This window comes from Lissotriton vulgaris, chromosome 6 (genome assembly GCF_964263255.1).
Source record: "Lissotriton vulgaris chromosome 6, aLisVul1.2, whole genome shotgun sequence".
NCBI classification, from domain to species: domain Eukaryota; kingdom Metazoa; phylum Chordata; class Amphibia; order Caudata; family Salamandridae; genus Lissotriton; species Lissotriton vulgaris.
The window spans coordinates 408,200,195-408,225,892 of record NC_141694.1 but is presented as its reverse complement, the minus strand read 5'-3'; the positions used below and the strand labels follow the sequence as shown (position 1 = coordinate 408,225,892).

Here is a 25,698-nt window from a genome sequence, read left to right as displayed (position 1 = left end):
CAGAAACACTCCATGTACACGATATTCTATTCTCTCCCAACATCCACTTTAATGTACAGCACTCTGATGACCCTCAGCAGGATTTTCACAACACATACCTACACATACATATTTGTGATTTATTTTCGTTAGATTTGTTTTCCCCAACGATTAGTAATTTTGATTTAATGTGAGCATTATACTGTCACTGTTCAACAATTTACTATCCTTCCAGGGGTAAGCTTGCCAGTGAAATGCTTCATACATAAATGTTATGTTATAGTTTTATAACTTAATGTATACTCTCTCGAGGATTCTGCTCATTTCATCTGCATAACGTATCACTGGCCTTGTAGATTACTTTAGCATTCCTCCTTCAGCATAAAACAAGAACTGTAAGCCATCTCCAGGATTTCTTTCTGGCTCCAGAGATTGGCTGAAAACTCAGAAGAGACATGAAATTTCACAATGAGAGGAGCAGAAACCTTCCTCTTGCCAAATTACATTCTGGGGTTGTGTAAACAAACAGGCTTGAGAGTACATGCAACTTGAAAGGAAGAGCTGAACAAACGCAGAGCACTGCTGTGGGTAGGAGAGCAGGGGTCAGCCCTCAATTAAAGGGCCTTATTCCTGATCGGAGCATCAGCGCCAGACCTAGAGAGGGGCTGGTAGCTGATAGCAAGGAACACAAGCATAAACAACCCGCTCATTACCGAGCAAGACACAGAGCGTGGCATTCCTACTGGGAATATTTATCGTATTGTTAAAATTCACCCACATGTTTTAGTGCACGGTAGCTGTGCGTTTAAAATCAGATTTTAAAGATTATGGTCCAAATGCAACAAGTACATTCACAACATGGTTCATTTTTTTCATTTATACCTAGTCATAGCTTTCGAGACATGTTTTGTATACAATTTCTCATTATCAATTTCTGATGCTTCACAAATGTCACACATTCCTCCAAAATACACAACGATCTTAGGAAACACAAGCTTAGTACTGAAACCACACACAGAACATATCAGATTAGAGAAGAAGAAAAAAGGACTAACCCTTTGAAACGGATACCAAGCCTATAATCTTTGATCTCTGCATAAAAGGTATTCACATTTAGCATTGAACACGCCAGCAACATAGGGGCGTATTTACAAAGGAAAATATACATGTGTATATTTTATCATGTGTATATTATTAAACTTATATGTAACTCTCACTCTTTTGCTATTCAACATTTTGGAGAATGGATTTTCACCAACATATAAACTTACATCTACATCTCCACAAATCAAGGGCTGAAGCCTCCTACAATATGATTCACGAGTGTAAGGTTATTATAAGTAACTTGGCTTATGTAGGTGGAGATCTCCGCTATAGTGCTAGAGGGTTCACCATGGGAAAATATAGAAAGAAATATTATACTTTCAATGCTTTAAAAAAAAAAATATAAAAAATATTTCGATGTAAAATACGTATGCAAATTAAATGCAAATAACTATTTTTTTTAATGTATTTAACAAGGTTGGCCAATTGTTGCATATACTGTACACTGTTGATCAGAATTCCATCTGGACTCAGCACTCCACAAATAAATGGTAGTGTCAATTACAAGTGTGAAGAAGTACAGCAAGGACAGTGCAATCATTATTGGGAAGCACTAACAATTAAGGTAGGAAAGCGGAGTAAGAAAGGAAAGGGCAAAGAAAGGGAGGGGTTGTGAGGCCTTAGTCAGTTGTCTTTTGACTGGTTGTACCTAGGGAGATGGTGTCAGTGGATGCCAGAGGAGAGGCTTGGGAGAGTCTGAACCTAGAGTTAAGAAATTAGTACGGAGGGGTTGCCAAATATCCTTAGGTCTGGAGAAGGGAGGTTGTAGCGTAGATCTCGCTGGTTAGGTCACAGTATGTCATGCTCTTGAACCATGATGACATAGTGGGGTGATGTGTGCTGCCATAGCAAAGGGCTATTAGCCAGTAATAAAGCAATGGCGGAAAAACAGCGAAGGTGTTTGGGAATAGAAGAGACGTTGCCCAAGAGGGCCATAAGGGGGCTGGGCGTGAGTGTAAGTGAGATCATGTGTGAATGGTCTCAAAGACTGCTGTCCAGTATTTGGCTAGAATGGGGAAGGTCAATGTAATATGTGCGAAATCAGCATCTTGTGAATTGCAGTAAGAGCATTGTGAGAATCTGGAGGAATCTATCTTGGCCAGGCTAGCGAGAGTGAGGTATTTATTTATTTATGCAATTTTATATAGCGCGGACCTTACCCGAAGGTGTCAGAGCGCTTAACAAAAGGACCAAAAATGACATACAGGAACAAAATACAAATGCAGACAATAGGTTACAAGGATCAAAAGTGACACTAGTGAGCAACCAAAATACGTGAGGTAGCAATCGGTGCATTACAGGAGAAAAAAGTGAAATTGGTGCAGGTTACAAAAATGTACAAAATACAAGTAGAAGTATAAAATTGCAATAAAAGGCAGCACTCCATCACAAGAACAAACGTTACGTAGGCAATGGAGGCACTTGTGCAAGTAAGCAAAACAAACAAAATGTGTGAGGTAGCAAACCGTGTGTTACAAAACAAAAGTGACGTGTGCAAGTTCCAAAAGGGTACCATACACAGGTATTGGGATAATACTAAACATTTATACTACCAGAACACACTGGGGAGGAAGTACCATAAACCTGGCCAATAGACTTTCCAGTAATGGGAGATCTTCCTTCAAACGAAGGCAAGGGTGTGAGTTAGACTTGGAGGTGTCTTTGGAGGAGAAGAACTTTAAGGTCCCGTTTGAAGGCCTGAGAGGAGGAGGTAGTCCGGAGCTGAGGCGGGAGTGAGTTCCAGATTCTCACTGCGTTGCCTGAGAAGGATTGGGCCATCGATCTTTCCTTCTTGAAAGTGGGGGGTTCAAGCAGCAGATTTTCCGCATTCCGAGATGGTCTAGAGCCTCCAGAGAGTTTCAGTTTATTCGACAGGTAGCGAGGAGAGGAGGAGTGCAAGGCTTTGTGGGTGATACAGGCAGTCTTGTAGATAGCTCTAGCCTCGATGGGAAGCCAACGCAGGGAGGATAGCAGCGGTGAGATGTGGTCGCTTCTTTTAGCCCCATAGATGAAATGGGCTGCTGAGTGTAGGGCCGATTTCAGGGGGGACAGGTGGGATTTGGGGAGGCCAGTAAGAAGTATGTTCTGTGTAGAAACTGGAAATGGAGCATTTTATGACGGTGTATGGGGGATACAAGTTTAATTTCTGTGCAACAATATGCCTGACCCCCCTGTGATTAATAGAGTGGCCGAGGTCTTGCTCCCAAAGCTGCCTGACTTTGCTATCATGTGTGTGTTTAAGAGCCATGCTTGTGTGATAAAGTCTAGAGAATAGGTGCTTACATCGGGGTCTATAATTAAAAGTGTGAGAGGTACAAAGTCTTTAGGTTCCAGTGGGTAAGTAGAGAAGTGCAAGAGGATCGTTTTGAGTAGTCTATGGAAAATGAATTGAACCAGGAGTTTGGAATGGGAAAAGTTGGGATCTGTTCTAGTGGGAATTACATAACCGTTCGGATATAGATCACAGAACGCATGGAGAGCATGCGGGGTTAGAGTACGCTGTACCAATTTCTTTGAAGTCAGTGGCAGCCAAGGATTGGGAAATAGCAGTAGTTCTGGTGAATATATGTGGCCCCGCCCCAGTGTCCCGCTGAGTCACCGGAAGACCCAGTTAGTGGTTGAGAGAGTCTGTATGTCTGTGGTGTCGAATTTGAGGACTTGTGGTAGTAAGGCTGTCAGTTGGACAGGGTCCACCAGGTCACACTTGGGCTTGGCATTTGGTAAGCAGGCATCAGGGTGATACCAATAATGGGCAAATTGCCATTGTACACTAGGAAATACATGTAGAAGTCAGGAGTAGCGAATCCTCCAAGTTCATATGGGAGTATAAGAGTATCCCAGGCCACTCGAGCTTACAGTTGGCCCAAATCAGGCGAATCAGCACCCTCGTACGCTCATAAAGAAAGTTAGTGAGAAGCATTGGAATGTTTTTAAACAAATAAAGTAAATGGGGGAGGGCAATCATTTTTATGATGGCAAACCTGCTTGCCATGGACAGGGGGAGGCGATTCCAGCGTTCAACCTGGTCTGCCAATTTGCTAATGGCAGGCCGTAGTTGAGACAAATGATTTTTTTCCTTATCTCTAAGAAAGATGATGCCTATGTATTTGGTGGTGTCAGTGCACCAAGCAGGGGATATTCGCAGTGAGGGGGATCAGTAGCATCGGTGAGAGGCAATAGCTCTGATTGCCTCCATTTGATGTTGAAGCCCGATAGGGCGCTGAAACGGATTGTCTTACGTATGAGAGGAGCTAAGCTATCCGAAGGTTTTTTAACAGTATGTCATCCGCATACAGCAAATACTTATTTTTAACCCAGAATGAATACAAGGGTACAGTACATTAACTCATCAAATTAAATGTTTATGAAATATTTAACTAAAATATTAAAATGTACAAAATATTTTTTAAACAATGACAAAAAAAAACACCTTCCCTAACATTGTGTTAAGAAATACTTAATGTTCTTTAATAAACGTTTACAAGTTTAGTTGAATGTGTTATTATGTTTATTATTAAATGAAACAGTGATAACATTATTATCTATCATTTGTACAGAGAGATTTTGAATGCCAAAATACTTTCATTTATTTAACAATATTTCCCATGGGGTATTATGTCAATTCTATGCCCATAGTTTACTATGGGAGTATGTTGCAATAAGTGGTAGGCCATGCGTGGTGCTTGACTTATTCTAAGGTTGGACTGGAGTACATTGGAATCTGTTTTGATACGTTTAGGGTTGTAGTAACTTTAGAAGTGTACTTTGTGGATAGCAATGGTATTATTCTTTTACACTGGCATTCGTAGTAGCACACCCATCCATATACCCCTCCTTAAATTTCCCTAAACTCCTCCCATTTAGTAGTAAGTAGTCCACATTTCCAGTCATTCTCCCTTGTCCTTCACACGTTTACTATTGAAATGCATGCCTAGATGCACAGAGATCTTGGACATTGTTTTGGAGAGCCCCAGAGAGAAGAAATAGAAGCATGGGTGCTCTTCGGCTGGCTGCAGGTAAGTGACAACAACTTTGAAGGAAGTGGGTACTACTTCAGTAGTACTACTTTTCCTTTGTACAAAATCCAGTGTGTGAAGAGATCGTTAACAATGAGCTACTAGACAGCAAGCCTTGTCTCATGGGAGGCCTAGTCACAAAACATTTAAGCACAGAAGTGGACTATATGTGCAAATCTTTAACCTATGAGTATACACTCACGTGTTATTCATAAAACATGATTTTACACTTGTAAATGGATTTATTGGCATTCATAAGTATGTTCAATTGTACGTAGGAGCATATCTGCTTACATAGGTGCCTTGTGAGCAAGACCGGACTGGCAGTAGCGGGCACCGGGCAATCCCCCGGTGCGCCGCACGGGTAGGGGCCTGTTTTAAGCCTTGGCAGCCAGTTTTGTTACAGGGCCGTTTTTGCAACATAGCTGCCAAGCACTTTGCCAGAGCCGGATTTGGTTCCCAGTTCGGCTAGATAAGCACCCACAAACCTTAGTAACGCACTCCACAAAAACTGACAGGGCTATAGGAGAACACGTTTCATCATATAGAGAAATACTGCCCCTAACTTATAATGAGAAATAGTTAGCAAGTGCACTTGTTGTGCCTTGTATCTACAGATGATTAAATGTACCATTGGTACTTTCATGAATGTGTAAATACCTAGGCATGCATGTATTCCTGGAAAGAAATACTGTTTGAACTTTTGAGTACTCCAAACAAGTCAGAAATGTACTCCAACTGTAGGCATATGCCTAAGACAGTCTATGTATGACTTTTTTGTACATTGGGACCAGAGTGTTGACCAAAGTGCTTGAGATGCAGTGAACTGTTTCACGATCTAGTCAATATTTGCTATAGCACATTTTCTTTTGCATGCTGTTGTAAAAGATAAAAAGGCCAAATAGAGTAATCTACTGTTTGTAACAATGCACAAATAGGTTTATGCTTACTGTGGTTGAAAAGATGTATAGATTCACACGTTATAGATCATTAAATTCACAACTGCTCACAATGTACAATGGAATACTGAACTGTCGGAAGATTAAAAGGCAGAAAGCGTATTTTAAAAATCAATTTTGTAAAAATCCAGCAATGGCACACCGCCAGGAAAACGTGTATTCATTCAATTTGTAATTGTTCAGAAGGAAAATGTTTCTTTTCCCTCTACAGCAAAAACAATTGCTTGGCACCAAACATCTGTCACTGTGAGCGCCAATGGGAAAACTTCCGGCTGAAAGAGATCCACAAACATTTTGGTATATTTTCAAAAAACTGAAATCAGACTTACAGGAGCAGCAGGAAAATGAGAGGAAAGCTCGTAGGGTTCTTCAGGAATCCAGCGACCGTGTTCCAGAGACCAGAGTACCTGAAAAAATCAATAGCCACACATACATTAATTGCAGTTCTGCATAAAAGTTCATAGAGTACATAATAAATTTCCCTTGTATGTATAACTGTACGCAGCTTTCTAAATACGATGGGTTTGCGGCTGATTGTGTTTTGCAAAAAAATATATTTTCCAGAAATAAGAAATAATATAAAATGTCATAGCTTTCGTAACATAAAGTTTAAATTCTATTAAGGACGAGGAGGTGAGGATTATGCTTTCTTCTCTTCACTTTATTTTAACAGCAGCCATATTAAACATGAATCCAAACTGCAAATTCCTGACGATTTTGAATAGAAAGTTCATCACAGGTCAAGCAACTAGAGCACCTATAGCCCATTACAGTCCATTGTCTCTGTAATCTCCTCCTCTTTCTTCATGTGACAATCAGCCCAAAAGGTAATCATTATTCCTGCGTGCCCAAATCGTTAGCTGTGAAAGAAAAATAGTTCTGAGAAACCGTTCGGAATACTGTTAAACTCGAGTTTAACAATTCAGTTCGACCATCCTGTAATGATGCTATAGTTCAGCAAGGTATTCGCAATTTCATAATAAGATCACATATAATCATGAAATGTTACTTACAAACATTACTAATCCTTTCATTACACTGGGGGGGGGCATCGTTGTTCCACGACCCCGTGCGGGATAATCCTAGACCTCAGCATCCTCAATAGAATTGAAACTTCCCTTTACAAAAGTTAGGACATTTTATATTCTATATCAGGACTGAACGCAAGGATTATGCTAGTTCAAAGCTTATACCCCGCTAAGGATGCCATGTTATGCAACGGTTTAAAGTAAAAGCTCTTGAAGACAGAGGCTGATGACCAATCAGCTGCTTTCATGATATCCTCTGAGTGTGCTCCTAAAGAGAACACCTTTGAGGTCATAGCCCCTCTGGTATAGTTGGTTCCAAACATCTGTGTTGCTCATCTGACCCATTTAGCGCTGGTAGGCGAAGATACCACTCGATATAGCTTTCAAAGAGCAACTAGAAGTTGTTGTTCACCTAGGGGATGGAGTTCTTCTGTCATGTATTCAGAAGACTTAATGCATTTCACCACACATAGTTTTGTAGAATCTGGGAATGCCGTCTAAGAAACTACCTTGGAATTTGTCTTTGTTCTTCTTGAAATATGGAAAGTAACTCCTTCTGGGGTAAATTCTCGTCTCTTGATATCTAATGCTCCGATGTCTGACACTCATCTACAAGAGACTAAGCATAAGAGGAAGGCCAGCTTAGCTGACAATTGTTTCTGTAAATGATATGTGTTACTTGGCCAAGAAAGGAACAAATTAAGCATCATGGTTACATCTCAGAGGACCGAATACCACGGATCTGGGGAAAGGGATATGCGGACGCCTCTTAGAAGTTTCCGCGTTAGAGGGTGCTCACAAACCGGATGTCCGTCGATTGGTGGATGCTTCACTGAAATTGCTGATCAAAAAGTATTGATTGTCATATAGGTCATGCCTTCCGATGCAAGGGAGAATAAAAAAAATCAGGATATGCGCAATGTTTGCCCCCATGGGATCCAAATTTTATTGATGACACCAACCCAGCCATCTGGACCAATGTGATCGATATCTCTTAACTGTGCTGCATGCCCATGCCTTGGAGAGGTGACCCGCAGCCTGGAGCAAATGTCCTGGCACATGCCATTGTCCCCAGTAATCCTCCATGCCATGAGCTACAGCAAACCCTCCAGAACCAGATGAGATCCAGGAGGAGAGCTGGGAACAGAGGTAGACAGATTAGAGAATCCCAAGAAACTTCTATCAGAACCAGAAACCGTACTTGAGACCTCCACAAATGACTGATTTCTACTACATTCACCAGCTGAAATTGGGTGGAGAGTCGCATTATCATCGAGAATGCCAGAAACGCGTAGCCCCTCTCCATGTCCCAGCATTGTTGGAAGGCATCTGTTGGATTAAGCTAACGAGTTCATCCTCCAACCGGGCTACTTGATGGTTCAGGCTGAATGCGAAAAGGTCCACTGATGTCAGTGCCCAGAACATGGAAGGATCCAGTTTCCAGAGACAGAGATCATGATGATACAGGGATTGCCAGTCCGCCACTTGAGTCCGGGAGGTGTTCTGCTGTGACTGACATCTGGTTCTCCAGACAATACTCCCAACAGCTCCAGGTCACACCCGATAGAAGCTTGGACCGTTTCCCACCAAGGTGGTTGATGTACCTGACCACCACCACGTTGTCCATCTTGAGGAGGACATTGGATCTGTTTCTTTATCCAACATCTGACCACAAATGAACCAGCCAGCAGTTCCAGACAGTTGATGTGAAGAGAGCTTTCTTGTTCTGACCATTTTCCTTTGGTGGAGAATTCTCCACAATGAACTCCCAAGCCCACTGCACTAGAATCGTATTCGATATCCAGGTCTGGGTGAGACCCGAAGATTGTACGAGAGTTCCACACCTCCATGTGGGCCAACAAACAGCCAATTTCTGTTTTCCCTTTGTCCGTTTCGTGAACGCACTGAGAGTACGACAGGACTTTCTGGAGGTGTGAGATCTTGAGCCTTTGGAGGGCTCTGTAGTGTAAAGACCCGGGAAAGATGGCTTGGACGGAAGAGGAGAGAAGCCCTACCACTATGGCAATCTGACAAAAGGAGGCAGTTCGTTTGGCCAGTGTGCGAGTCAGCTCGTTTCTGATCTTGGCCACTTTTTTTAATGAAAGGCTCAGGGTGGAATCCACCACAAATCCAAAGAAGGCAATGGACTGCATTGGGAATAAAACCAACACATTTTCCTGGATGAGAAATCCAGGGACTGTAGTAGAGAAACTGTCCATCGAAGGTATGTCGCAGGGATGCAGCACTTTGGTTTCAACTCGCAGACCATGTTAGAACTGAGCATTAGAATGCATCTAAACTGCTGCAGAAATGTTTTCCCATTAGAAAATGACACAAACAAAAGTGTGCATGCTCTATAACATGAAAGAATCCTTTTATGATACATTATTAAGGCTGCAAATAATATATTAATTGCTCATGCATAGGTGAATGAAAAAGAACATTTTTGTACTAGGCTATCATTCTTAAATGTGCCCCTTTAGTTAGGTCTAAAATACTTTTTCTCTCGACTCATGTTCATAGCTTAATAGACATTTATTTTGAACATTTTGCCCAGCACCAGCAACTTGCTTAAGAATGTGCTGACTTTAAACTGATGTTTCTTTAGCTTCATCACACCACAATATGATACCTGTCCTAATACAATGAGCTGTGCTGTAACTGTTGAATACAGAATGATTTAGATATATTTTATGAATGCTTCACAGAATATTATTGCAAGTTTCCCTCATCATATCTGACTTGCTTTTGTATTCACAATGGACATCTTTTAGCTTACGTACGAAGGAACTTTCCTCCATAAAACATAGTGCTGAAACAATGTTTTACACTATATCAGTGTGAATGTTTATCGTGGGAATCGAGAGAAGAAGCATCGGAAGTTGACAACACTATCAGATGAGGAGATTCCATTGAATGAAAGGAGCTAACGTCGAACACGTTTTGATACCTTATTGTGTGATTTTATATTAACAAGTGCTCCTAGTCAGGAACGAGATTTCTCGGACTCTGATCCAGATCCCTTTCCCTGCCTTGCAACTCTTCTACCGAAGAGTTGTTTATTTCTACTTTGTTACCGACAGGTTCTGCTAAAGGTGACTGTATTCTTCTTTATCCCAAGACCCTTTTCTGACCAATGCTACTGCATAGATCAATCTATTATTGACGGTTACTTCAGCAGCTGTAAGGAACTCTGCTGAATTTCGAGAACAACTTTTTATCTGAACTTCTTCTTATACTCTAATCCTGGCTCTTTTCAGGAAATCACTCTTTAAGAGTTCTATTAGGATAGGTTAGGCTCCTTAGCTAGTTTAGTGGCAATCTTTATAGAAAACTTTGTATTTGATTTATGCTGTCACTAATCAATCTTTTATTGATCTTCCTGTAATTCGACTAATCCAAATAAGGATGACGAAGCAATACTAATCCTTTAAGATAAATAAAGGTGTTGAAACTTCATCAACATCTCATTGACTGAACATTAATAATCTGATAGTTGATTATATTGGCATGATTTATGTTTTTGTTTTAGCTGCATTCTAACATGGTGGCAAAAGACCATTGACCTTTCATAAGCCATCAGGATTTTCCCAAAGGAAGAAATCTGTAAATTGGGTGTTTAGTCTTAAATACCATTCTTGACTAATCCTAAGGTTCCCGCACATGTATGTATAATATATTTTGTGATATATTTTGTGATATGGGCCTGGGTGCAGTGTCCCCAATGCATTGTAGAGGGCTATCGTGCAGGCACTACAAGCGCATGAGAAGCATTGAAACAGACAAGGTTGTTGACCACTAATACAGACCCCCGACTCGGGGCGTACAAACTTGCACAAGGGGAAAACGTCGTCTGTGCAGCAAGATACGGACCTCAGGAGAAGCATCACACTTTAGGCCCACCAGGGCAAGCAAAGAGGCAGCTGGCCATGAGCGCTTATAAGGTCGCTATGCGTGGAATGCGATTGGATCACTGGGTTGGCATGTGTCAAGAATAAAGCCTCCAAAGAGATGTGCAGGTGCCCCTTGCGGTCAGAGGACTGCGCCACACAGCACCGACATGCCTCAACAAGGCGAATACCATCGTGGGCCTCAGATGTGTGGAAGCAAACGCGCTTCCATAGATAGAAATACTTGAAAGGCAACTGGAATGTAAATGGAGCCACAAAGAGGCACATAGTAAATCACTCATATTACAATGGCATCTAATAAAATAAAGAAAGTGGCCAACAGGCCTAACACTTAACTGAAGGCTGCAAGGTGCAGCGAAGAAAGAGGAAGTGATTACAGAGACAAAGGGCTATAATAGGGCATAGATGCTCTGATTGGTTGAGCTGTAATGAACTTTTCTATCTCAAGTGTTCAAGGGATTTGAAGTTTGGTTCAATGTTTAATATGGTTGTTGATAAAATAAAGCAAAGAAAAGAAAGCCTAATCCTCATCTCTTGTTCTGACATAGAATATTGTGGCTCTATACCATACCATACCCTGCTCAGTGACTATGGAGCCTAAGAAGTAGTGAGCAAATCCTGATGCCCAATTAGGGTTGCAGCAGCAGTGAGTATAAATTGTTTTGAATTTCTTGCACAGTGCAAAGCAATAAGGGGCAAAGTCAAGCTTCAAAATTACAATCAGCCCAGTGGTTCTGGAACAATTTTGATAGTGTGGGTGCTTGCAGCCATTAATGTTATATCAGTGAAACCACGGGGATTGTGAAAACTCAAGCATCACATAAAAACAAGAATAGTAAATGTGCTACACCCATTTAGTAGGAGAGTGGTAGGGATGTGGTAGGTAGGTAGCATGTGGTGCATTTTGGAGCAATGGTGAGGTAATGCACAGACATCACATTTTCTGTTGAGTTGAAAGTGTCTCTACATTTGCTGGTAAAACTATACTGTGCACAAACAATAATATTTGGAAATAGTGTTTCAGTGAATATTTATCAAGTGCACATCAAGTAGCAAAGTGTCTTGAATGTTTTGATCTTATTGAAATCATTGTTTCTATCACATTTCAGAATTACAAAAAAAGGTGTTTTCTCAATTGCTAATATATTTTCAAATGTATATTATTCATTTGCAGGCATTTAAATGTGTGTTAGAAAAATGCTGATAACCTACAGCCTTTGCTTTCACATTCGGTATCCCGGAAAAGTGGTCATCTAGGTCACTTTTACAAAATACTCTCAGTCATAGAAAGAAAAGGTAAACACCTGTTTTTAAATAAGCAGTACTTTGTTGGAAGGCATAGCCTGACATTTGATATTTGCCTTTGAACTGAAAGCAAATGTGACAAGGTGAACACAGAATGTAAATGCATCTGTCTTGGTCATTCACCTTGTGAACTCTAGCATGATTATTTTAGGGGGTGCTGCAGCACCCCCTCACCCCCCAAAATAACCATGCTAGAGTAGCACATTTGCTATACATGTTTTTTGTGTGATGCTTGAATTTTCCACAATCCCAAGCCCTATGACTTCAATGATTTAACGTTAATGGCAACACCCTTGTACTGAAAATGTTAGAGTTCCACTGGATGTAATGACATACCATTTATATTTTCCAAATAAACCAACCATCTATTAACCATCTTACCATTCTTTTTAGTTTAGGCAAGTTTTAAAAAAATGGCTGTTTCCAATTATAAGCAGACTTTTGTCAATAGATTGCAAATGCCTAATGGGAGTACACTGTCAATGGTATTTACATGCTCCACATATTCACCAATTCAATCCCAAATAATAATAATACTATACTAATCACAAATGACATCATATAAACAGTGACACCTTTATACAGATATGTGTGAAGCAATAAAGTGTCCAGCAATCCAGGTGCCAAGCTCAACATGATAGCTCAAGACAACGCAGTGTCACTTCCTGCTTCCATATCCTATGCATGCTGCGAAAAAATCTTCAAATGGTTGCCTCAGAACATCAGATGGACCTTCATGCAAGCATTCATCACCAGCAGCCTGGACTACGGCAACCCTCTCTATGCCAGAATCTCCAAACAACTCCTATGCTGTCTCAAGACCATTCAGATCACAGCAGCAAGACTCATACTTGACCTCCCATGCCACACCCACATTACACTTCACCTCTGTACGCTTCAATAGGTCCCCATTCACAAGTGCAGCCAATTCAAACTTCGGACACACACATACAAAGCCCAACACAGGACCAGAATACCTGAAGAGCTGCATACACTTTCACCACACCAACTCACCATACACCTACACTCTGCCTCAACCTCACTCGCACACATTCCCTGAATTCGCAAAATCAAAACTGGAGGTCACTCATTCTCCTACATCGCACCCAAGATATGGAACAACCTCTCTTAACACATCAGATCCTGCTCCTCAGTTCTTGAGTTCTGCAAAAAGCTAAAGACCTGGGTCTTGATATAAGCACCTTGGGGGCCACAAAGCTACACACCTGCCCAAGTGCCTGTATACCTTCTCGGGTGATTTGTCCACTATACAAATCAATATGGCATTACATATAACAAGCATTTGCAATGCAATCGGTCTCGCTTTGGGAGCTTATATGTATTTATCTATGTCGCACATTAGCCTGGGTGCTGAAACGTCTACTGTTCTTTAACAGAGAGGGAAAGTAAACACCAAACTGCGTGACACACCAGGTATTGGAACACATGGAGAGAAATATTGCCTTTCAGCAGGAAATCGTATAGTCCAAAGCTCTGTTTTTAATATAAAACCAGGGCCTTTAGTGGTCATATCACTGAAAATACAAGATTTGAAAAAAATATTGTCTACAGGTGCTCGTGGAAGACAATTTCTATGGACTGGAATCTAGAGAATGCTAAAGTGATTCTGGTATTTTACTGGCCTCTGCTGGATGTTTTCTTTATCAAGAAAGTTAAACAACGGCAGTTGCCAGAAAAAGAAAATCCCTCAGCAAAAAGCAATTCTGGTATTTTACTGACCTCTACTGGTCATTTTCTATCAATACAGTTAAATAGAGGTACAAGCTAACAATGATAATCTTGAGGCTTTCGACTCCCTCTTCCCCTCGCTAAGAAAGGCCCCTTGAACACTCTACGACCTGGCCCTACCCTTCCCCTTCCCCTGGTAAACCTGTCTCGCCAGGTGAGTCATCTGACCTTTCCCGTGCCCTTTGCGAGAACCTCCTCCCTTCCTCCTCGAGACACCACCCCAAACTCCGCCCCTACAAATAAGGATCCCAATCCATCTGCCGGATGGCCTACCCACCCTCTCCTCCCCTTCCACCCCCACCAGCTAACCAGGAATGACATACCTGCAATCACAGACTCTCTATGACACTACTTCACCCTCAGGCTACACAACGCCTAAAGCGTGACACAACCCACTGCACCTCTTGCACACGATTCCTAACAGAGACAACATGGACAGCACCACTACCAATAGCTACCACAACATTGACCTATCCCCCTCCTCTCGGATCAACCCTGCCCAAGACACCCTACCCCACACCTCTGAAAGCATGATGCATCGCCTCGCCCATCTAGAAATTCAGCTTGAAACCATAATCCAGGGCCTGAACGGAATATTAATCAACCTTGACAGGGTCCGAATGCCTATTCAACCACCTCCTGTGACTTCCACTGTGACAAGCTCCACCAAATGTTGGCCTGCCAAGGTGCTGCCCCCTAGTGGGCTCCCTGCCCCCCTCACGACCCGCCCATAGACTCCCAGAACAACTGTTACTGAGAAACGTTTACAGAGCCCAGAAGAAAAAAAGCTGCACTGTCCTCAATGGCAGCGGCAGACCTAGCCTCAACCAATGACTCACCCCCCACAACCTCCCCTAAATCTAAGATCCAAGTGATTACTGAAGTCGGAAGAGTTCGCCCCCCTCCGAAATCCCCATGACCCCCGGCTCTCCTCACTACCATACCTAGGGCCCCACCTACAAAGAAACAGAGCAAAGAAGGGTTCCCCATCAACTGCATGCTCATAAACTGCAGATCAGCCTCCAAACATGCAACAGAACTAGCAGAAGGCATCCTCTTCCATGACATAGACATCACATTCATCATGGAGACATGGCTAAATGAATTCTCCTATATATGATATGCTTGTGCCTCCAGGCTTCAAAATTATCAACAAAGACAGAAAGGATCAAAGAGGAGGAGGTATAGCAATCATACAAAATAACATCATATCCATTGTGGAAACCGACTCTTGCATATACAGCATCTTTGAATGTCTCACAGTCAACATCAAGACAAGTGAGAACAGACCAACACTTTGCCACCTTCTGTATCATCCCCCAGGCAACACCACCGCATTCGGGGAACACCTCTCCGACCCGATTGTTCATTGCTCACTCGGAAACTCAAACAACTTAATTCTTGGCGACCTCAACCTACGTTGGAATGAACAACTCGCTAATTCAAACCCTGAACAACCTCCTACATGACAACAATCTTACCTAACACTGCTCAGAAGAAACGCATCACAGAGGAGCAACGTTGGACGCTATTATTGCCCACAGCGACGCAGTGACCATAGACCACATCCTTCCCGTGAACCCTCACATCATCATATTCCACATCAACCAAATGGTCCCAATACAACCACCCTCGCTTGATCGCCTCCCCAAACGGAGTAGAAATACAGCTCAGATCCTAGAACTAGAAGAAAGGGTAAGCTCGCTCCTCCCCAACACCACCGATCATCTCCCCACAACTGAACTCATCTCTCTACAATTCAAATATGACGCTCATTCTGGATCAGCTCTGCTGAAACTAAAAAAAACAGGAGCATTCCATCCATATCATGGTTTACTACTGACATCAACGATGAAAGGAGACAGCTAAGAGCCGCAGAAAGACTATGGAGGAACAACCCCTCTGTCATACGCCGCAATCAAATCTAAGCAGCGCCCAGGAAGTACAAAAACACATTAAGAATAAAAAAACACTGCACCACTCTAGACAACGCACAAAACAGACCAAAAGAGCTCTTTAACATCATCAGGAAACAATCCTCTAAGCCTGCTGTCTCCCCAACTCAGACATCCAAAGAACTGTGCGCCACCTTGGCCAACTTTTTCAATGACAAAATCTCCAAGATCGAACACTCACTAGTCGCAAACCACATCCCCTCCACCGAGAGCTCCACACTTGGAATTAAGGATATCGCATCCATGAACCCTCCAAAACACCGGACTTTCTTCAATCCCATTTAGGAAGCAGAGATAGTCAAACTAATCTCCAGCACCAAGCCCTTATCACATGCTCTCAATCAGCTACCCCCTCAACTGACCAATGAACTGAAACTCATCCTAGCCCCGCTTTGGTGCAAGATCATACACAGCTCCCTGATATCCGGAGTCATACCAGACTGCCTCAAAGTCGGACAAGTCACGCCACTGCTGAAAAAACCTGGCCTAGATAAAAAAAGATCTAAACAACTACAGACCTGCCTCGGAACTCACTATTTTATCCAAAATCCTGGAAAGATGTGTACTCCCACAATTGACAACATCTGGACAGCATCAACCTTCTCAATCCCCACCAATCGGGTTTCAGAAAAGGCTGCAGCACTGAAACCGTGATCCTCAGTGTCATAGATGATATTCACAAGTCACTTGACTCGGACCAATGTTGCTTTCTCATTCTCCTAGACCTATCAGCAGCTTTCGACATGGTCGACCACAAACTTCTCATTATGGTTCTCCAAGAAAGGGCAGGTCTTGAAGAGACGGTCCTACACTGGTGCTCCTCCTTCCTCCACAACTGCTCCCAAACAACAAAATTCAAATATTTCGAGTCCAACCTACACCCCGTAAGCAGGGGTGTTCCACAGGGGTCAGTGCTTTCCCCACAACTTTTTAACATCTACATTGAACCCCTCACTACCCCATTCAAAAAATCCAACATCCCCTTCCACCTATATGCAGATGACACGCAGATCTATCTAGAAACTTTCTCCATTGAGGACATCCAGAGACTCAACGCCACACTAAGAGAGATCCAACACTGGCTCCCAAGTAATCACCTACAACTCATGCAAGAGAAAACGGAAATACTCCTCATCTCCAACAAAGAAGATAACCCCCAAATTGTGGAATGGCTCAAAACTATTGATGCACTAAATGGTAACCTCACCCTGGCGGACTCCTTAAAATCTCTAGGTATCACCCTAGACCCGAAACTGGACATAAACAAACACATCAAAAACTCTGCAAAAAGCGCCTTCCTCAACTTGAAGCTACTGCACAAAATAAAACCCTTCCTCCCGCCCAAGGACCTTCAACAAGCCACTCAAGCATTGGTGCTGTCCAGACTAGACTACCGGAATGTAGTCCTCTCTGGTACAGCAAAATCTCACCTCGCCCACCTCAAAACAACACTCAATGCAGCAGCAAGAACGGTCACTGGAACTAAGAAATTTGACCACATCTCACCCGAACTCAGAGAACTAAAATGGCTCCCAATTGAAATGCGGGCCAGCTTCAGAACAGCCTGCCTCACGCACAAAGCCCTACAAACCAGAATACCTGGCTTCCAAACTAAAAAAAAAGGCCAGACCAGGAACCTCAGGAGCTCTAGCACTCTGCTTCTCATCCCGCTGAAAAAACACCCAAACAAAAAAACGCGGCCAGCTCGTTTGCTGGTAACACGCCCCAAATCTGGAAATCTATCCCCCCCCACATCAGAACAATTCACTCTTTTTCAAAATTCAAAAGTCTGCTCAAAGTCCTCTTTCTCGATCGCTCCCTAGCGAACTGATAGGTTCCACTGAAGTGCCTAGCCGGCACTCCACTTGACTTTGATTCTGTGTCCTGTGTTCTGTGACCTTGACCTCCTTTTCCTCCCGGACCCCTACCAGTTCCCTCCTCCCCAAATAAGAAAACCTATCGGCTACTCGTTTTGTGTGACCAGTACTCATCATGTTTCTTTTCTTTCCATTTGCTACTTCTTTTGTTTGAACTCTACTCGTCACAAATCACTATGTCCTACTATGATCTCTGCATGGCTTGATTTCATATATGACACTTGTAAAGCGTTCTGATACCCTCAGGTCCAGCTAGCGCTTATATAAAACTCCTAATTAAAATAAATATAAATAATAAGGTGACACCCATGGCATTGCCTTCAACTGCTTGCTGCTTAGAAGCAATTGTGTGACAGATTTATATAAAAAGTCAGCAAGTACTCTAGTTTAAGTACTTCTACAACTTTTCATGTTCTGTGCAGAGAACAGAATCCACTTTAGACAATTCAAGTAGGTGGAAGTGAGCTTCTAATGGATGCACTACCTGCAGTTTCCTCACCCCAGGTCAGTGGTGCTGGAACAACTTTCAGGATGTGGTGCTGCCATCAATGTTACTTCATTAAAGTCCTAAGGATTGTGAAAAATCCAATCAGCACACAAAGAACAAGTGCAGCACATGTATTCAGCAGGAGAGTGTAGTATGTAGCTGGTGGTCCTTTTTGGAGAACACAGTTGCAAATATATTTTAGACGCACAGTATGCTAGTGAAGTCATTTAAAGACAGCATATTTTCCATTGAAATGACCACTAAATTTGCCCAGACATACAGTTTTACTGATAAAAATCACACAACCGATAATTACATCGGGTTTCAGGATTTCCACACGGGATTTCTTGAATTGTTTTATCCTATTAAAATCTTTCTTTACATCAAGTTTCAGAATTACAAAAAATGGCCTAACTGCTGCTAGATTGTGAAATATTTGTACAGTTCATTTATTGGTATTTAAATCGTATTGTGTCACCCTACATTATTTGCTTTCACACTACTTGTACCCTTGCAAGATTGCCACATGTTTCACTTTACACAATCATCTCACTTTGCAGTCAGAGAGAATAAACATCAGTCTCCATGTTAAACAAATAACTATTTGCCAGAAGATACTGCCCTACATTTGGCCTCTGTCTTTGAAGCAGAGCAATTGTTAGAAGATAAAAAGATAATACAAAGGCCTCTTTATTGCCCATCCACCTTCTGAATCTGGCATGGTTATTTTGGTAGCGCTGCAGCACCCCCAGCACCCCTGCTTCCAGCACCTCTGTCCCTGGAGTCAGTCTGGTCCAGAAAAGCTTTTCTCCAGCAGTGACTCCTCATGGTTATCGGGTAGCATGAAGCAGCTCTGAGTGTGAATCTACATTAACGACAGGTAATATGTGCCAACATGCAGGTTGGCATCAGTATCGGTTTCTCCATACCTCATCAACAAAGTCTGGAGTTCTATCTTGGCACTTCACAGGTTAAATATGTCCTGATCGTCTGCATTGGCAATATAAAAATGTCTCTTCCGGAGGTTTCCGTGTTCAAGCCCAGTCATAAGAGCAGCAAACAGATATCTTTATTAGTTTTCTATAACATTTGCATGTTTTGTCTTCGATCTGTCCAGGACTGTAGAACCTCCAATTTGAGTGCTCGGATGCAATCATAGGCCAATGGGCATTGGGAGGCCAAGTTATTTTTGGGAAGGTGCACATGGGACATGCCAAATCTAACCTCTTCTTCTACATGCAAGTCTCCTGTAACGAAACAATCTCTCAAAAGGTGTTCCTATAAAAAAAACACACAAGAAGCACCATAGAATGGAGAAATCGCTTTTATCCATCAGGAAATTATCCTGTTCTTGGAACCTATTGAAGTTACGTGCTGCTCCCAAATGCCAGGCTCTTGTTCTTTCTCACATCTTCAAATGCTGCAGAACGTTTAGCCGGAATTCCTGACTCTGTCTGCCAACCCTGCGCAGGTCGAATTTTTCTCTCAGCCATTTTTCTCTCAGGCCACGTTGACCTTTTTTTAGGAAAGCGTTGGCACCATCTGGCCCATTGCCAAGAAATTGACTTAATTTTTTGGAGTTGGTGACTCATGCAGTTCTGGCCCCGCTGCTTCCTGATTCCCCTCTTCCAAAGGCAGCAGCCTCCACCTGTAGAAATTAATCACAGACTATAGAATAATCCCCTGTCCATAAAGCACCGTCCATGATGTCAGTCCTGGAGTTGGCCACAGAGCATCAATGCTCAGACTTATTACAGGCACTTACCTCGAAGTCTGGTGAATTAATCCAGGGGGTAGGGGGAAAAACCAGAGCTTGTCTGACAAGCATCTTCTCCCGAGGGCTCAACATCTTCGCAGATGGAGGAATCATTTGGATCTGATTCTGAAACCACAGTCATGTTTGATAGGGTGTACAGACACACTGGAGTGGAAGATTCAGAGGCCAACAATTTGCTCCTTCCAACTTATTCCGATGTTGGCAATTATCTTGACTTACAAAATGCATGTCACTTAGATAATTCTCTAGAAGGAGACATCACTTATTCGTCTGGGGTCTCAACAGAGAAAGTTTCTCCTTTACCATAGAAAGCAGGGAAGCTTTGGAAATGACTTAACGCTCAATAGAAGTCTAACTTTGTGTAAGAATTGTTTCAGCTGTCTACCTAAGATACTGACCTCATGATCCAATGCAACAAACCTTTTCTGGAACCTGTCTTGGTTGCCTGGGAAAGTCCTTCTGGGGTAAGGCACTCCAAAGACAGATTGGAAGTTGTCACAGACTAGCTCTGGATGACCCGAAATTTTGTTTTGAACATCACACCGGTCACTGGAGTCTACTGGTTCAGGCTTCAACTTCTAAGCTGAAACCCAGGGCCTTCCCTACTGCCCCTCTGCATAGGGAGTCAAAGCGCCTGGAAGCCATGGGGTAGAATGTTTTTTTTCACAGTGTACAGAAGATGTCCCATGTCTCCTAGGCTTGTAAGTTCTTATCTTGGGGGAAATGGCAACATTGGCAGTTTTAAATCTACCACAACACATGAAGAAACTATTTTTCAATTTGAATAGTGATGGCTTGGATGCTTCAAAACAGATCTGAAAGTACAGGTTATTTTCTGTGGATTCCATATCCCAGTCCATACGGCCTGCCATTACTGTACACCAACATATCTGAATATATTCAACCGGTTTTCCGGAAGATGTTCTGGCCATTCTGATGGATGTGTAATTCAATGATGAGCAGCTTTTGGTGATAAGGCAGATTGGAGTACTGAGTACTTTAATAGTAGGGCTACTTCCCGCTCACTGGACCTGGTCTCTGCTTTTTATTGAAAATTCTGACTCCTCCCTGTAGGTTTTTAAGAATAGCAGGGCTATGGCCTACTCACTGGCTCTGACTCGCTTGAACAACAGTTCCATTAGCAATATGAAGCTCCCAGGTGATTCTATAAGGGAGCAATCCCAGTAGAGGCAAACCGGTCCAGACAATTCACCTAATAGTCAATTCTTTTTTTAGATGGGAACAGATCCAACCCCCAACATCCTCTGTCGCATCTGCTGCCTCAAAACCTCCCCTAATCCCCCTTATAGCACCATCTTCAAGTAAGAGGAGGATCTCACACTTTTCATCTAATTAGGAGTCAATCACAATAGGCTGCTGGGTCATTATTTGATCTGCTTACCCCTCGTGTCCCTCCCTGCAGAGCGTCCTCCCTCCACCATGCGCTCTAAAGTACATGCCTCCATTCTGAATGGAGAGGTTCTTGCACTGCTGCGTAAAGGGCCACTGAGGTGATGCCTCTTCAAGAAAGATTTTTTACGAAAAGAATGTTTGGGTGCGCAAATTACGTCAATAATACATGAATGAAAAAATCACTTTCTCAACTAAGGTGGTTTTGCTGATTTATTACACCATCACTATTCAGATACATTTTTGAAAACGAATAATCAACATATTGAGTTATGTCACACAGAGAAGAACAGTTATGATTATTTAACAACACATTACTAACAGTGAAACATTAGACAAATCCACAAACAACAGAATTGGGGGACCATACATGACAATACAAGAAATGACCAGTCCTTCATTTGAAATGAACAACATGGTGGCAAAACATTTTTTGGTAGTCAACATCTAAAGCCTGCCAGTACAAGCTAGTCGGGGTTATGGGCTACCAACAGGCTGATTGCCCTGTTTGTAGAATATGCTTGATTTGTGCAGTTCAAAATCAGTTTCAACTAGCTGGGTCAGGTCGACGCGTTTCGGAGCCCTTATTTTCTTTTGGACTCTCCTCAGGACCGGGACTTGGTCAGACACTATAAAGCATTGAGAAAAATAAAAATGTGTACAAGAATTGTGTCCCAAATGACATCAATCCCCTACCGACCTTAATTAGAAGGGGAGTTTGTCCTTACCCTTCAGTTTGGCATGAGGAACAAGTTGGTGAAGTCCAATCTATGGAACTTATAACCATGTGATAATATGGTTTCTGTAAAAAATTTGAAAAATTGGAAAATTGTCTGAGGCGGGAGTCCTACGACTTCAAACAAGGGAGCACTTTATGAACAGTAACAAAGTGCGAAAACAATCGAATGATGCATGGGGATCGCCCCTGTTTAAGCTAACCTGGTGGGTACAGTTTTGAGGAAATGGCTTGCCTCGGGTTAGTGGGGGAAGATCGTATCGTATCGTATCGTATCGTAGGGGGAACTTATAAAACGCGCTGACACCATGGGTTTCCTGGCGCTGGTAGAGAGTACAGGAGACAGAAAGACTAGACAGATTGGGGGAAGAGCCAGGTTTTTAAAGACTTGCGAAAGAGGGTTAGGGAGTTGGAGATTTTGAGTGAGTGTGTCAATACTTTATGAGACAGTTACATTGCCACCTGCAAAGACGGAGAATGTGTTAGAGTCTATTAGCATATGCATCGTGAATGCTGGAAGGAGTAGTTTCTGTCCTGTAACTCCAGTTCTGTAGTAGGGGTATCTCTGTTATAGTCATAATCTAGTGAATAGTCCCGCCCATGTGCGTGGACCCCGGCAATCAAAAATAATCTCTTAAGTTGTCAAAATCATGCAGAAACTGCAAAGACACTTAAGAGAGAATTTAAAGACAAATAATGCAGCCTATATCCACAGGCTACACTGTCCAGTACTTCAACTAGAAATTCCACCAAAAATCACCACACACAGCCCAGCCTGCCAGTTTCTACCATAGAGAAACCTGCCTCCCCCAGTCCCAGACTCAGGAATGATAGAGAGGAAGGTAGGGACAGACAAGCCCCATAGGCTGCCATTATGTGGCTTAAATAGGATACTGTGCCTTTAAGAGAACTTTCCAGACTTCTCCCAGTATCCCAGAATGCATAGCAGGTCCAACTTACTTTCAGTTCTTTTTGAAGGCGTATAAAACGCCAGACCTGCAGCATTGTTCACATGAAGAATTCTCCACCAGGGAGGAGGGAGGGCGCTTATGACTATAACAGAGATACCCCTACTACAGAACTGGAGTTACAGGACAGAAACTACTCCTTCTGTAGTAGGGGATCTCTGTGTATAGTCATAATCTAGTGAATAGAATGGCAAGCCCATCCCCACAACTAAGCGGTGGTGGAGAATAAGTACATAATGCCACTATTGTGCGAACAAATTCCGCAGCGAAGCCTGTCCAACCTGAGCGTCTGCCCTGGCGTCAGTGTCCAGGCAGTAATGCTTAGCAAAGGTATGAACCGACTTCCAAGTGGCTGCCTTGCAGATTTCAGCAATCGGCACGTTACGGAGCAGAGCCGTCGTGGCAGCTTTGCCCCTGGTGGAATGAGCCTTAGGCTTACCTCCTAAGGTCTTATTAGCTTTCTGATAACACAATTGTATGCAGGACACAATCCACCTAGAGATGGACTGCTTAGAGGTCGCAAGACCTGTCCTGACCGATCCATAATTGATAAACAACTGGTCAGACCTACGGATATCTTTGGTTTTATCCAGATAAAATTTCAACACCCTCCTAACATCCAGAGAATGGAGAGACCTCTCCGCTGGGGATGAAGGGTTCTGAAAGAACGTAGGTAAAGTTATAGTCTGGTTGACATGAAAGTCAGAAATAACCTTGGGAAGAAATTTAGGGTGAGTACGCATAACAACCTTAGCAGCATGAAATACAGTATAAGGTTCATTACAACACAACGCCTGAATTTCACTCACCCTGCGGGCCGATGTAATGGCCACGAGGAACGCCGCCTTCCAGGACAGGTGCTGCAACGAAGCCTTATGAATAGGTTCAAAAGGTTCCTTCATCAATCTGGACAGCACCACATTCAATTCCCATGAAGGCGAGGGAAGCCTGACAGGAGGGAATACTTTCTTCAATCCTTCCAGAAAATCTTTGATCACGGGGATCTGGAAAAAGGAAGTCTGTGAAGTGCATTTCCTGTAGGCAGTCAATGCAGCCAGATGAACCTTAATGGAATGCACATTAAGGCCAGACTGCGCCAAATGTAAAAGGTAAGGAAGGATGACATCTTCCTTACAGGTCGTAGGATCATGGTTCTTAGACTGGCACCAGATACAAAACCTCTTCCACTTGTAAGCGTATGAAGTCCGAGTGGAAGGTCTCTTGGACTCCTTCAGTATGTCCATGCAATCGTCGGGCAGATTCAGATGGCCATATTGCACTATCTCAGGAGCCATGCCGCCAAACTCAAAGACGAGAGGTTGGGGTGTAACATCCGTCCCCCGAACTTCGTGAGAAGGTCCAGCCTGCACGACAACCGGATGTGAGGAAGGAGAGACCGGTGAAGTAGGTCCGTGAACCACCACTGCCTGGGCCACTCCGGGGCGATGAGTATCATCCGAGCCCTGGACCGGGCTAGCTTGATGAGCACCGCCGGAATCAGGGGAATGGGAGGAAAGGCGTACAGAAAGCTGTTCGTCCAGTCGATCCATAACGCATTCCCCAGCGTCCCTTGCTGGAAGTACCTGGAGGCGAAGTCTCTGCACTTGCTGTTTTCGGCGGTGGCGAACAAATCTACGTCTGGAGTTCCCCACCTTGCGAAGACTTCTCCTAGTACTTCGTCGTTTATGACCCATTCGTGGTTTTCCTGAAGCAGTCTGCTCAGTGCGTCTGCCTGAACATTCTGCACACCTGGTAGATGGGTGGCCGTTATCGTCAGTCCTCTGGCTAGGAGCCAGTGCCAGATCGCTTGCGCCTCCTGCGACAGAGTGCGCGATCTCGAGCCCCCCTGCTTGTTGAGGTAATACATCGTGGTGGTATTGTCCGTCTGTACAAGCAGAGAGTTGGTCTGGAAGGACGGAAGAAAGGCCTTCAGCGCCAAGTGAACAGCCCTGAGTTCCAGGAAATTGATGTGATACGTGGCCTCCATCGGTGACCACGTGCCTTGAATCTGTAGAGTCCCGGAGTGCGCTCCCCATCCCAGAAGAGACGCATCCGTCACGACAGTCTGCGTGGGAATGTCCTTGTGAAAGGGAACCCCTCTGAGGAGATTCTCCGCCGAACACCACCACTTCAGGGACTGAAGAGCATGCAGCGACAGGCGAATCTTGTCGTCCCAAGATCCTTTCCTCTGATCCCACTGATCCTCCAAGCACTCCTGCAACGGTCTCATGTGCAGCCGTGCGTGCGGCGTCAGGAAGATACAAGAGGCCATCGATCCCAGTAGAGAAGACACCGTCCTCACTGTTGTAGAAGGAGTCGTCATAAGAGCCTGAGCCTTCCGAAGGAGTGATAATCGTCGCTCTTCCGAAGGAGACACGCTTGCTGACAGCGTATCGATGGAGGCTCCCAAGTACTGTATGCATTGGACCGGAGTCGG

General features: G+C 43.3%; 1 protein-coding gene across 1 annotated transcript in view; it reads right to left on the bottom strand.

The window, feature by feature from the left end:
• MCPH1 (microcephalin 1) overlaps positions 1-25,698 on the bottom strand; it is a 1,506,891-nt gene that overhangs the window by 588,132 nt on the left and 893,061 nt on the right. The window contains exon 12 of the mRNA XM_086926418.1: positions 6,388-6,465. Within this exon, the coding sequence (XP_086782544.1) occupies positions 6,388-6,465 (78 nt within the window). The remainder of the gene's footprint in view (positions 1-6,387; positions 6,466-25,698) is intronic.